At 48.3% G+C, this 14,783-nt stretch overlaps 1 protein-coding gene across 2 annotated transcripts in view; it reads left to right on the top strand.

Moving 5' to 3' along the window:
• Positions 1-2,394, top strand: part of TRH (thyrotropin releasing hormone) — a 38,402-nt gene extending 36,008 nt beyond the window's left edge. For both annotated transcript variants that reach the window (XM_033131563.1, XM_033131564.1), the window contains 2 exons: positions 656-880; positions 1,544-2,394. In XM_033131563.1, coding sequence (XP_032987454.1) covers positions 656-880; positions 1,544-2,043 — 725 coding nt within the window. In that variant the 3' untranslated portion in view covers positions 2,044-2,394. The remainder of the gene's footprint in view (positions 1-655; positions 881-1,543) is intronic.
• The last annotated feature ends 12,389 nt before the right edge of the window (positions 2,395-14,783 follow it).

The raw sequence follows: 14,783 nt of genomic DNA, 5'->3' as shown, positions 1-14,783 counted from the left end.
CCTGGGAGTTGGAATCCGAACCCCGACGTTAGACACCGAATTTTCGCATTGGAATCGAATTTAGCCCTAGAATCTCAGTCTCAGCGCTAGAAATAGAATTTTCGCGTTGGAATTAACGATGAAGTTAGGATCTTAGCGTTAGAATTCAATTCCTAGCTTAGCCAGAGAATCTTAGCATTAGAAACAGGATCTTGGCATTGCAGTTAGAACGCCGGCGAAGGGCTGTTGGGATGAGAATGTTGCGTTGGGAACCCCGGGGAGAATCTTAGCCTGCGACGATGCAACGAGCATCCTGGCCGTCGGGCTGGCGCTGCAGTCTTGGCGAGGGTGCTCCAGCGCCGGCTGCCCTGGCTCGGCCGAGCACTGAGCAGCGGTGTGGCGCCGGGGTTCCCACCGCCTCCTGGCTCGCGCTGACAGAGCTGGGAGCCGGCAGGCGCTCCAGGCAGCTCTATGGGTGTGGACGCCTAGAACTGGAGGCAGGTCCTCCCGCTGCCCCGCACCGCCCCAAGGTGGCAGGTGGTCCTGCTCCCCGGAGAGTGTTTAAACGGTTTATTACTCTGGCATCGGGGACCCGCTGGGACAGGACAGGGGGAGATGGAGCGGGCTGGGAGGGGGCGTGACGCGCTTATTCCGCCCTCCTCTGTCCTGACCCCAGACACCTCCGAGATGCCTGCCACTTGGTTGCTGCTCACCATGGCTTTGACCCTGACCCTGACCGACGTTCCTGGCGGTTGCGCACAGCCCGACGTTGCCCAGCAGGAGGCGGTGATGGCAGCCGAGCACCCGGGCCTGGGTGACCTCCTGCGTCAGGCGGAGCGCCTCTCACTCCTCCGGGAAGACCTCCAGCGGCTGCGAGGGGAGCAGGGAGATCGCGAATCTGGTGAGGGACTGGGCTGTCCCGGGTTGTCCCGGCTAGGAGGCCGTGGAGAGGGCTGGGGGAAACGCAGACCCAGAGCGGAGGGAGCGACTTGGTCAATCAATCGTTTGCCTTTCACAAGTTCAGAAACTCTCACCGGCCACACCCTCGGTAGGGTCGTGAGGTGACCCTAGGATCAGATTCCTCCTCCCTCTCAGTCCTGGGACTACTTCACATACAACAGACCTTCAGTCGGGAAGATTCTGTGCGGGAGAGTCTCTTTGAGTATGACAATTTTAATTACTACTTACTAGGCGCATATAAACCAGGCACTCACTGTTCTAAGCACTTCAACACCTTATCAAACTTATCACCTTATTTGATATTCCTAACAACCCCTTAGATAGATAGTTAGTATCTCACATCTTACACAAAAGAAAACTGAGGCTCAGAGAGGTTAAGTGAGTTGCTTATGGTCACACAGCTAGGGAGTGGCAGAGCTGGGATGGGAACCAGAAGTCATGCCTTTGATTACCTGTGTGAGTGTGTGTCTGTGAGTCCTGAAAGGCAGATGTAAGGCCATGACTCCGGGTGAGTCAGCAAGGAGACTCTGCCTTGACTGGGAGGAAGGCTGGAGTGGGCACTCAGGGCTCATGGGGTCCCTCACTGGCCTCTTTCCTTCCTCAGAGTCCCAGATCTTTCAATCTGACTGGCTCTCCAAGCGTCAGCATCCAGGCAAAAGGGAGGAGGAGGCGGAAGAGGGAGTTGAAGAAGAGGAGGAAGAAGGAGAGGCTGTGGGACCCCACAAACGGCAGCACCCAGGCCGGCGGGAGGATGCAGCTGGGTGGTCAGTGGATGTGACCCAGCAGAAGCGGCAGCACCCTGGCCGGCGCTCCTCCTGGCTTGGGTACACTTTCACCAAGAGGCAGCACCCAGGCAGACGGCTGGTGGATCCCAAGAGCCAAAGGAGCTGGGAAGAGGAGGAGGAAGGAGAGCTGATGCCTGAAAAACGCCAGCACCCAGGCAAGAGGGCCCTGGGAGGCCCATGTGGGCTCCAGGGCAACTGTGGTCAAGCCAGCCTCTTGCTGGGGCTCCTGGATGACCTGAGCAGGAGCCAGGGGACTGAGGAAAAGCGGCAGCATCCTGGGCGTCGGGCGGCCTGGGCCAGGGAGCCCCTGGAGGAGTGAGCCCAGTTTCCTATAAAGTTGAGTTTGGGGTCTAAAAATGTCTCGAGTCCTGTATGTTCTATCCCTGTCTGACCCCCCCCCCTTTCTCTCTTCCTTAGATCTCTGATCATAAACCTGAGACCCCCTATATACACACACTGAAACCCCTGGCCTTGCCCTCCTCCTTCAGGGACATGAGAAAGCCAGCCCATGACTTAAAACCCCGTATTACTGCACTTTGCATCGCCGGCAAGGGGGCAAATCCCAGAGTCCCTCCCTAACCCCACTGTCCTGCTCCCCTCCTTCCTTAGCCCTGGCTAAGATGACCTTCTGTCTCTTCTAAGGATTCCCCAGAGAGGGGCAGAGTGCCTGTGAGGCGGGACTGAGCCGTGATGTCTACATCTAGCTTCCATTCCCTGCCCCATGTGTCAGGATTGGCCACACGCAAACTTTACCCCAGGATCCTCTCCTCCTCTTGGTCTTTTTTTTTTTTTTTTTTTTTTTTTGTAGGTGGGCAGCACCTGACCCACAGCTGTGTTCTGCTTGGGGGAAGACCCCCTGTGGTGCTGTGCTGTGTGGTGGCTGTGGGATAAATGTGTGTGGGGACATGTAAACATTGCTCTGGAAGTTGTGGCTTTGTATATAACCCACTAGGTCCCTTCCCATTGTCAATGATATCATCCTAATAATAATAAAACATGCATCTAGATAATCTTGGAGGTCTGTGGTGGCAGTTCTGTCTTAGCTGGTGTGGGGTTTCTCTTTTCAGCATTAACAGCGGACAGGACTAGAGCTCTTCAGCTCTGCTGAGAAGGGAATCAGGGAACACTGAGGATTAAAATTCTTCTCCACCAACCCCATCTCAGAACAAGCTTGGGAGGTGGACGGGCACTCTGGAGCCCATTTGACACTTGGGGAAACTGAGGCCTGGGGAAGATGAAAGGCTTGCCGGAAGACACAGCTAGCTGAGGTGTCACCATGGTTCTGAGGGGCCAGCTCCGGACCCTGCCTGGAGTTTGCCTGGTTTGATGAGATTGCTGATTTGGCTCAAGTTTGTATTCAACAACGGTCTGTGGCAGGAATCAACAGTTTGTGTCATCTCGCAGGCACAACGAAGACTAAAAAACAGGCTATGGTTGGGAACCCAAACCAGGGGCCTTCTGCGGCAGGGCAGGGAGGCAGTCTGGGTGCAGGACAAGAGGGACCGGTGGGGACTGGGGCAAACCGAAGAGGCCATCTGAAGACACTTAAATCCACAAACTTTAACATTGTGTGAATCAAATGATAATAACAACAACAACAACAACAACATATACTCAGCACTTCTGTGTCAGGCACTGTCCCAAGCACTTTACATATATTAATTCTTTTAATCCTCACAACAATCTGTCTAGATATTACCATTATTATGCCCATTTTCCTAATGAGGAAACCAAGGTACAGAATGATTAAATAACTTGTCTGAGACTGAATTTGGCCCACTCATTGCCAGTTCGCAACCTCTGACTTAAACTAAACTCCAACATGTCCTCAGGCCTTGACTCTGAATTAGACAGACCACCATCTATATGGGTGAACGATGGGCTACTCAGCTTACCTGCAAATAGTTTTCGGTCACTTTCTTGGGTAAAGGAAGGAGGGGCCAGGAGTGGGTCTGAGCCCCAGGTCATCTCCTCAGTGAGCTAACAGTTCATATAGGGCAGGGTTGGAGGAAGACTTGGGCTTATAAGACGCATTCACACACACCATCTCCGTTAATACTCCCCAAAGTGCTCTGAAATATTGAGCATTTGATGGATTTTCAGATTTCTATCATTTTCATTTTTAGATAAAGAAGAAACACAGAGTCTTGCCCTGAGGTACATGAAGCATTTAGAGCTGCCCTTCCCTCTAGCCTTGACATTCCACCCCACTGGGCTGCCCTCTTCTGGAACCTTTTTTTTGTTTGTTTTAAGGAGGGTGCAGCTCACAGTGGCCCAAGCGGGGATCGAACCGACAACCTTGGTGCTACCAGCACGACGCTCTAACCAACTGAGCTGACCGGCCACCCTGGAAACAAATATCCCATTGTTGCCATCAGGGCAAGTGGGGCCCTAGCAAGATTCCCTCAGCTCACAGACCGCCCCCCAAAGGTAGGTGCCTTCATAGAGGTATTATGGACCACTTATGCAGCACTTCCTGGGTGCTCAACACTAACAGACACTTTCTCACTGGCTCCCATGACCACCCCCATGAGACTGGCTGTCATTTCCCACCTTCCTGATTAGAAACAGAAGAAACAGCTTCCCTGGCAGGTCGTTTTTGTGGTATCATTCTGCAGGTGTGCTCCCCAAGCCCTTCCACAATTTCCTAAGTGTCTAATTCCAAGAGCTATATTCAAAATATTTAACAACTGGCACATGACAGACATCAGGTGACATGTTCGTCAGAATAGATGGATTCTGACACACCTGTAAGGCCCCGGCAGTGTGAAGAGCTGAATGTTGGCGGTGTTAACCCTTTTTGTTTAATATTTCCAAGATAGTTTCTATTTGCTCTGCTGAATCCTGAGGATTCCCACTGGGGAACTCCTCCTCCTCCTCAGTTGTCACTTCAGACAACCCCTCGTGGGATGTGGCACTGCACCCCTCTCCTTTCTTGCAGCTATCGCTTTTTGTAACTGTGTCTGTCTTAAGCTGGGTTCCCCCAGCACCATACCCTGAGGCAGGATTTGAGTGCCAGTAGTTTACTTGTAGGGTGACCCCAGGAAGCACTGGTGTGGGAGTGGGGGAGTGATTTGGGGAAGGGAAGGAAGTGAATGGGGCAGGCATTGGGGAGCAGGTTTTACTTGGGAAACTGTTTACTTGGGACCTCAGAGTTGTCCTACTTCATGGAGTGAGGAAGCTGGAAATTTCCTTCTGATTCCCAATAATCAGGGATTGTTAACTCCCTGGCGCTTCCAGTTTGCCCTGTGCCCTGACCACAAGAAGACCCTTAGGTGAAGAATCTCAGGATATCATTGTGTGTCCTGCACAGGTGAAAGCTGAGGAGCACTGAGGGACCAGCAGCACCTGCCACAGTCTTCTTGGGTTATTTTTTCATAAATGGCTCCTATCTCACCAAACTCTGTGATTCACGAAGCAAGGACCACTCCGGTCCCCAGCACTGAGGACAGTGTCTGGTGCAGGGCAAGTGCTCAGTGAACAGTTTTGAACATATGAAGGCCACACGAGTGAAGGTGGAGCTGGGATTTGCAACCAGGTCTGCATGATTTCTGGGCCCGAAAGGGAGGTGGTGGGGCAAGCCCGAATGTTGTAGGGCAGTCAGTTACTAGAACTTGAGATGCTGGCCCCAAAGAGGGCCACAGAGCTGAGAGCTTATGTCGCAACCCAGTGTAACATCTACCTAATTATTCTACCTTTAAAAACACTTCAGAGGATACCAAATAGCCCTCTGCACTGCGCCAGCAAGAACCTACAATGTGCAGGGCCCTGTGCAAGGAAGGCACTTTCCACCCACCATTTGCACCCCATTTTATGGGTGAAAAATGCCTGGCTCAGGGAGGTGAAGCGACTTGCCCAAGGCTGCACCTTTTGCATGGATGGTACCACCAGGTTCACCCTGGTTCTGTAAGACTCCAAGTCTGGTGGTCTTTCTTCTACCCCTGCTGTTCCTCGCTTAGGCGTCTTTGAAAAGCTGGGGAACATTTCCTCAAGGAGCTGCCTCTCACGAATTCAGCAAAGCCGCCTGATCTGCTTTGCTGTGAAATATCCCAGTATCATGACTTCTAATAGGTTCTTTAATTAATCCTTTCTGCAAATCTTATTTTGATTAATTAAATGCAATCAGAGGGCTGGTTTGCGGAGAGACTCAGTTCCTGTTTGGGCCTCTTGGGTGGCGTGAGAACATGTGGGGCTTCTTACCTGAAGGATGTTGGCAATTAGAGCCCATTTCGACTGGCCGGTATGAGCTGACTGCCTCGGAGAACATCAATTAGCTGAGCGGTGAAATTGTGCTGAGAGTTACAGGTTACCAAGGGGACCTGTGGTCAATGCCAGAATTTAAGTGGCTCTAGTCTTCGGGGATCAGCTTTCCTGAATCGCGGCCACGTATGGGCCTGGTAATTATTGGAAGGCTCATTTGGCCTCTTCCATTATAGAGAATGACTTCCTAATCGCCAGCTGCTGGGGAGGAGAGCTTCCTGGCACCGACGCAGGTACACCTGGTGGAGGTGCCAGATGCTGGCAGGCACACACGGGCATAGCTGCTGTGGGCCTATAGCCAGAGAGATGGCATAGGGCATACACTGGGCTGAGCCTAAACTCCCCTGGGAAGAGCAGAGGGTCTCGGGGCAGCCCTGGAGAGCACAGAACACCAAGCCCTTCTTGAGAGGTTGAACATCATCTCCGAAGGGATACCTCGGAAGAAAAAGGAGCCCCTACTAGTGCCAGAATCAGAGCTCATAATCACAACAGTGTTTCCTGAGCACCTACTATGCACCGAGTACTGCTCTAGGAAGCAAGTCAGTCAACCCTCTCTAAGAGGAAACTGAGGCTTAGAGAGGTGAGGTGATTTGCCCACACATCTGAGATTTACATCCAGACAATCTGCTTCCAAGTCGCACGCTTTATATACAACAGCATTTCTCAGTGTTGCTCTGAAGACCCCTAGGGTCCTAAGACCTTTCAGGGGATCTACAAGGTCTTCACTTCACCAACTATATATCTGTGTGAGGCCAGATTATCTTTACCTACTTTAACCAAAATCGAATTAGTTGATTAAATGTAGAAGCAGATAAGAGAATCCAGGTGTCTCCTATTAAGTCAGATATTTAAAACATTTGTAAACATATAAACCAATGCCATTCTTCTCTCTAAATTTTTTTGGAAACTATATTGTCCATAAAATATTGTATTTTTGTTAGCACATAGTGGATTAATTCGTTATTTTGAAATGAACAAATAAACATTTAAAAAAATCTCATTTTAAAGGAAACCATCAAAAAAATGAAAAGACAACCTACTGAATGGGAGATGATATTTGTTGATGATATGTCTGATAAGGGATTAATATCAAAATTTATAAAGAACTCACGCAACTCAACATCAAAAAAACCAACAACCCAATTAAAAAATAGGCCGAGGACCTGAACAGACATTTCCCCAAAGAGGACATACAAATGGCCAATAGACATATGAAAAGATGCTCAACATCACTCATCATCAGAGAAGTGCAAATTAAAACCACAATGAGATATCATCTCACAGTTCTTCAGAATGGCCATCACTAATAAATCAACACATAACAAGTGGTGGCAAGGATGTGGAGAAAAGGGAACCCTCGTACATTGTTGGTGAGATTGCAAATTGGTGCAGTCATTATGGAAAACAATATGGAGTTTCCTCAAAAAAATTAAAATTAAAACTATCTTACGATGAAGAAATTCAACTTCTAGGGATTTGAAGAAATCCAAAACACTAATTAGAAAATATATATGCACCCCTATATTTATTGCAGCATTATTTACAATAGCCAAGATATGGAAGCAACCTAAGTGACCATCAACAGACGTTTGGATAAAGAAGAGGTGGTACAAAACATCAAAGATGGTGGAGTGGATAAACCCTGTGCCTGTGTCTTTCTGTGAACACATTAAAATTACAACTAAATTATAGAGCAATCAACCTGGAAAACCATCTGAAGTCTAGCTGAGCATAAGACTTATGACTAAAAACATATAAAAAAGAAGCCACATCGGGAGGGGGTGGGGGCAGAGACATGGAAAGGGCCCCAAACTTTTGTGTGGCTGTTAGGAATCAGGAGGGATATCTCGGCTGTGGAGGTTCCTCCCAGAGGAGTGAGCCACCCCAGCCCCCCACACCAGGCTCCCCAGCCCAGAGTACTGGTGCCAGGTAAAGGAGCCCCCACAACACCTGGCTGTGAAAAACAGTGGGGATTCCGACTGTCTGGGTGGGACGGAAGGCTGTGGGAAACACAGAGGTCCTCTTAAACAGCCCGCACACAGACTCGCTTGCTTACAGCACTCACCTTGAGCTCCAGCGGAGAGATGGCGACTTGGGAGTCATCAGAGACATATGGGGTGGAGGTGGGGGGCAGACTGAAGTGTGTGGCTTCAGAGGGAAGACAGGAGGACAGTTGGCATTGCCTCTTTGTGGGGTCCTGCTCCCTTGCAGCCAGCAGGCAGGCACAGTCTTTCCTGTGTTGAACCCTCCCTCTACGATTATGGCCAAATCTGAATCTGATTGGCCTGATGAGCTCTGCTGCTCCACCCTGCTGACTCACTGGGGCTCCGCCCCACACAACTCTCCCAACGCCCAAGGCACTTTCTCTGCCAGCAGCCAGCCTTACCTGCATTGCACTGTTTCTTGGAAAACTATGGGGGTCTGCAGGCCCCTGGCAGGCAGCGACTAGCTTCGGTGTGCTCTGAGACTTTTGCTGAATCACTCCAGGCTCAGCACTCGCACCAAACCAGAATTTACATTAACCTGGAGACCACAAATCTTCCCACTCTAGTGATTCCCTAAGACTCTGCCTCACCCAACTTGCCTACCACACCAGGTTCTATCAGTGGCTGAACCTTAAGGGAGCTGGCAGGTGGCAGCAAGCCTTGGGGTGTTCTGGCTTTTTGCAGTGCTACCCCAGGCCTGGTATTGGTGGCAGACATCCTTGGTTCATAGTGTGGCCACTCCCACACACCTCCAAGTATAGCACAGGCAGTGAATAACTGTGGATCGCTTTGTAGCTCCTACCAGGTAGTACCTGAACAGTCACATGCGGTGGGTGACCTGGACCTGCACCAGAGCCCCTCCCAAGAGTCCTCAGCACCAACATACTTGGAGGTTGGCATCAGACCACATCAGAACACTGCCTAATTAGCCCCACAAGCAACATACACAAAGGATGGTCTCAATAGTCACCAGAGCCCACTGGAGCCAATCCCACTCAGTCGGGTAAACCCCCCGCACAGCAGCCCATAAGCTGTGGATGTGGCCAAACCCCACAGTCAGTCAGCCTAAGAGTCAATCCCACCCACTGAAATGCCAGTAGCAATCAAGGTTCCACTATAACAGGATGGCCCACAAGGGACACTCCTGGAGCTCCCAGAGCAGGGAGACTGTGCCACTGGGCTCCACAGAACACCTGCTACATAAGGCCACCAGGCTAAGACTGGGAGACACAGCAGATCTACCTAATACATAGAAACAAACACAGAAAGACAGCCAAAATCAGGAAACAAAGAAATGCGTCCCAAATGAAAGAACAGGAGAAAAACTGAGAAAAAGAAGTAAATGAAATTGAAACCTACCAGAGACAGGAGTAAAAAATGGTTATAAGAATGCTCAAGGAGTTCTTGGTGAGAACTTCAACAACGAGATGGCAAGCATAAAAAGGGACATAGAACCATTTTTAAAAAACAGTCAGAAGTGAAGAATACAGTAACTGAAATGAAGAATGCAGTAGAAGGAATCACCAGCAGACAAGATGAAGCAGAGGATCGAATCAGTGATTTGGAATACAAGGTAGTAGAAAATACCCAATTGGAACAGCAAAAAGGAAAAAGAATCAAAAAAAGTAAAACAATGAGGAGAGTTGAAGAGACCTCTGGGACAATATCAAGCATAACAACATTTGCATCATGGGGGTACCAGAAGGGGAAAAGAGAAAGCAAGAGATTGAGAACCTATTTGAAGAAATAATGACAGAAAACTTTCCTAACCTGGTGAAGGAAATAGACATACAAGTCCAGGAAGCACAGAGAGTCCCAAACAGGATGAACCCAAACAGGCCCACATTATCATTAAAGTGGCAAAGGTTAAAGACAAAGAGAGAATCCTAAAATCAGCAAGATAAAGACAAGTAGTAACTTTAGTAATTTATAAGGGAGCTCCCATAAGACTGTCACCTGTTTTCCTGTCACCTCTTCCTCCAAAATCCTAACTGCTCTTGTCAATCACTAATATTTCTTATGGCCCAGCAGGGCCCTTTTCTATCTCTGGCTGTTGAGTGGTGGACTCCAGATACTGACTTTCTTGGCTTTTGGGCTCTCCCGTTTGCCCTCCAGACCTCTTCTCTGTCCTGTCTGCATCCGGTAGGCCAATCTCTACAGAATGCTTCTCTTCCCCCAGACTCTGGTGTGGTGAAGAGATCAGAGACAGGGAGGAGAGGAATACTGGGGTCCAGTCTTCCTATACTAAAGCTCCTGTGGGGCCGCCCATCCCCATAGCCCCAGCTCTCTCTGGGTTCTGGCAATGTGGCCCTCTTCTTTGTCTCTTCAGCCTGTAGGGCAGTAATGGCTCCCCATTGTTGCTCACAGCAGGGTGCTGCACTATCTCATGTGCTTTTTTTTTAACCCTGTCCTCCCCATGATTAAAAGTCTCTTCATTAAGTTCTCTTTAGGTATCCTTTGCAGTGGGCAGCTATTTCCTGCCAGGGCTATGATGGACACAGCCTTACTAGTAGACACAATAATACCATAGTGAAGTCAGAGGCCAGTCTGGCTTGTAGAATCATGGGAGACTTTAATAACCTCCTTATCCCCATTAATACCAAAGGAAATATTATAGTTATTATTATTACTGAAGCTACATTTACTGAGCACTCACTATGTGCTGTCCACTGAACTCAGAACTTTAGATATGCTATCACATGTAATCCCCACAATGATTTTATCAGGTAAGTACTGAGGTTATTCTCATTTTACAGATGAGGATACTGAGGTTTGGAGAAGGGTAGACACTTGGTTAGGATCACACAACTAGTGAGTTGCCAAACCAAGATTAAAACCCAGTTCTGTGTGATCTCAAAACCCAGGCTCTTAACCTCTACACTATAGATTGTGTGACAGAATCCAGAATCCAATTTTGATTTGAGATTTAAATTCTGCTTCTATCTTGCCTTCCCAGCAGCCTTCTTCACTCTCACTTGGCATTGCTTCTCAGCAGAGCCTTCCTCTTTCTCCACAGCACCAGTTCCTGCTCCTATGTGAGCCTCTTAAACCCAAGCCCAGGGCAACGTCTGGAAGTAGAGGGTGCCTCTCCATGCCCCTTCTGCTCCTCTCATGACCCCATCTATGAACTAAGAGCCAGACAGAGAGCCTGACTTGCATTCTCAATGGGGAGAGTAGTGCCTTCATATTAACCATAATAACAGTCATAGCTTACATTTGTTGATCACCTCCAATGCCTGTGCGAGGCACATCACAAGCACTGTCTCATTTCATTCTCACAAACAGCTTGGCAATATAGATACTACAGTTATCTCATTTTAAAGATGGGGAAACTGAGGCTCAAAGCTGTTACTTGTCCAATGTCAGGCAAGCAACCCACGGACAACTCATGATTCCTGTCTTCCTTACACCTTGTGCTTGACTTCTAAGAGATTCTACCACTATGTAGACACAGTTTCCTAATGAGTCACACCGGAGGAAAAGGTACAGTCAACAAGAACAGGCTGTCTCTCCTTGTGTGGCTCACAAGGTCTTGGTGTGTTTGAGGTCTTCTACCTAAAGGGCTCTGTGGAGAGGGTCAGGTACTGGTCAAATATTAGTGTTAATAACTCAAGCTCATTTTTAAAGACAGCCTAGATGTTTCTCTCTGCAGAGCTTGAACGTCTGTGCTTCCCTCTAACCCAGCAACTTCTGTTGATTCTATATTTTAAATAACTCAGGAGATTTTTTGGTTAAAGATGGCTAATTGATCATACATGTTTAGCTCCTCTTCTTCCTGAATAAAAACTCAAGGATGATCTCAACATTTCAGGAAATCTTGAAACTTAAACAAGAGACTAAGATAAAGAAACAGAGGGGAAAAAAATAGCCCTAGAGGAAACAGGGATAATTCTGAAAACAAAAAAGGATGTTAAAAAAAAAAGAAGAAAGAAAATACCTTGTAATTGGTATCCCCAGAGAAATAAGATACAATATAGCACCCATAAAACGAGTACAAGATGATATAGAAATGAATCAGTCAGGGAACAAACAAACACTTGGAAATTAAAAATAGTAATGCCAAGCATCTTAGAAACGCACCTTTTCCTTTTCATCCCACTGCCCCAGCCTAAAATTTAGGGCAGCTCTTCTCCTCTCTTTCCTGGTCTATTGCAGTTTCTATTTCCCCATTTCTTCTCCTGACTTTTGAACATCCTTCTTTTTGGCCAGCGGGGTGATCTTTTAAAAACATGGCCTTCCCTATGTTTCCCTTTTTAAAACCCCTGATGACTTTTCATTTCCTTCAGAATAAAAGCTTTTCATGTTCGGGACCTGTGGCAGACACCATTAGCTGCTTTCTCGACAGACATTTCTCCCATTTCTCTTGGCTTTGTTAAGGTATTAAGCAGCAATGCATCTCTGAAGAGGTGAATCTTGATGCGTCTAAGCCAATGATGAAAATTCCATTCTCTTGCCAGTGATCTGTTTGGGGGTGTTTGTATCACTCAGTGAAATATGGGATGTCAATGGGGGAAAGATGGGGACTTTGGGGAAAGGTTTACTTATTGATAAAACAAAGGCACCATGGGAAAAAATAATCCCTCTTCTTTCAATATCATAATGTTCTCAACTGATATCTGGAACTCTGGAGCCATTTTGTGACCATGAGGGCACAAGCCTGAGATAGAAGGGGATGAGCCTGGGGATGGCAGAGCAGAAAGATAGATACCTCTGATTCCTTGACAATGTCATTGAGCCACAAAGAATTAACCAATCCTGAAGCCACCCCACCTCTGGACATCTTGTTATGTGGGATAATAAAACTGACTCACTATTTAAACCACTTCTAGTTGGGGTTTCTGTTACTTGTGGCCAAAGCCTCCTAACTGCTATAGAACCTGATATTTAAGACTTGTCATCTGCTACCTCCCAGATCTCATGCTTCCCACCCTTTGCTGTCACTTCTCTTAGCTGTGCATTGCCCCCAAATATTGTCACACTCTTTCTGGACTCTACTGTTTTTGCCCCCACTATTCTATCTGCCAGGAAAGCCCTTACCCACCTCTCCTTTAAAACCCCACAACTTAATAACATTACTCTTCCGGAATGTCCTTCCTAACACCTCTGGTTGGATTGGATGATCCTCCTCTATGCTTTCAGCTCTCCCTTCACAAAATCAACCATCAGGAAGCATGTTGCCCCCTACTGAACTGTGAGATCTTTGGGAGGGGGTGAGTTATGTCCCTAGCACTCAGGAGGATGCTTCTAGGTCTTTGGGGGTTTGTCAGGTCCTCATATTGCCTCCAAAGTTATGCTCATGTATATGTGTTTGTGTGGTAGAGTGAGCTGGTTTAAAAGCAGGCTTTGGAGTTCAACAGACCTAGGTCAGAGGCTGAGCTCAAGCACTAACCAGCAGTGTGGCCTCCAACAGCTAACAACCTCTCTGTGTCTCGGTCTCCCACTTGCAAAGTGGAGACAGCAAAACCTAGGGCATCGGGGCCAGCCTGATGGCTCAGGCGGTTGGAGTTCTGTGCTCCTAACTCCAAAGGCTGCCGGTTCAATTCCCACATGGGCCAGTGGGCTCTCAACCACAAGGTTGCTGGTTCAACTCCTCGAGTCCTGCAAGGGATGGTGGGCTCTGCCCCCTGCAACTAAGATTGAACAGGGCACCTTGAGCTGAGCTGCCACTGAGCTGCTGGATGGCTCAGTTGGTTGGAGCGCGTCCTCTCAACCACAAGGTTGCCGGTTCGACTCCCGCAAGGGATGGTGGGCTGCGCCCCCTGCAACTAGCAACAGCAATTGGACCTGGATGGAGCTAAGCTGCGCCTTCCACAACTAAGACTGAAAGGACAACAACTTGACTTGGAAAAAAGGCCTGGAAGTATACACTGTTCCCCAATAAAGTCATGTTCCCCTTCCCCAATAAAATCTTTAGGAAAAAAAAAGAAAAAAAACCCTAGGGCGTCAATAGCAATGAAATGAGATGAGCCATGTGAACCATTTAACTCAATGCTTGGCACACATTGTTTATAAATACCAGCTCTTGGGATTATTTATTAGTTTGCATTCAATTCTTTTTGGGGGAAGGGATTTGAACTTTCATCAAATTCTCAAAGGGGTGGGTCTATGAACCATTGGTTTGGGAGGAAAAGGGGCAGTGTGGGTTTGCCCACTGGGGTGGGGATATCATAAATACATACACCTTGCTTTTGTAAAATCTGCAGTGGGAGTACGGAGGTACTTGGATTCTCTGGGAGGCCAGGGTGCCTGCTGCCTGATCTGGCCATAGTGAGTCCCCGTTTTATCGTCTCTCCCTCAAAGCTCTGGGTACCCTTAACCCTAGGGCTCTCCAAACGCCTCCAAACCTGCTGAGAGCAGAGCCAGCAAGTGGGGCTGCGGTAGCCTCTTTTGAGAATGCCCCTCATTATAGCAGAGGGAAGAGACAGCTGTGACAGAGGGTGGGCAGAGCCTGCAGCCCTTTTATGTCTAGACCTGATGGCTCAGGGAAATCACACATCTGAAGACAGCATTGGTAATGTAAAGTTTTGGCTTCTTTGGCCCTCTCCGTAGTACTTTACTAGTTGGTCCTCCTAGTAGCCAAGAGAGAGGGTGGATCAGAACATGAGGCCCCAGTGAGCTGAGGGCAGAGCCAGGAGTAATGCACGCACACGCCTCTGTGCTCCAAACCCTTGTGGGGTGGCGGGCAGAAGTGCACACTTGATGTCAGGCAAACCAGGATGGGTCCTGGTTCTGCCATTTTCAAGCTATGGTGTTAGGCAAATTGTTCTACTCTCTGCACCCCAGTTTCCTCATTAGTAGGAGGGGATAAATAATC

Source organism: Rhinolophus ferrumequinum, chromosome 17 (genome assembly GCF_004115265.2).
Source record: "Rhinolophus ferrumequinum isolate MPI-CBG mRhiFer1 chromosome 17, mRhiFer1_v1.p, whole genome shotgun sequence".
Classification (NCBI taxonomy): Eukaryota; Metazoa; Chordata; class Mammalia; order Chiroptera; family Rhinolophidae; genus Rhinolophus; species Rhinolophus ferrumequinum.
The sequence above is the reverse complement of the archived record's forward strand: the minus strand, read 5'-3'. Positions and strand labels throughout refer to the sequence as shown.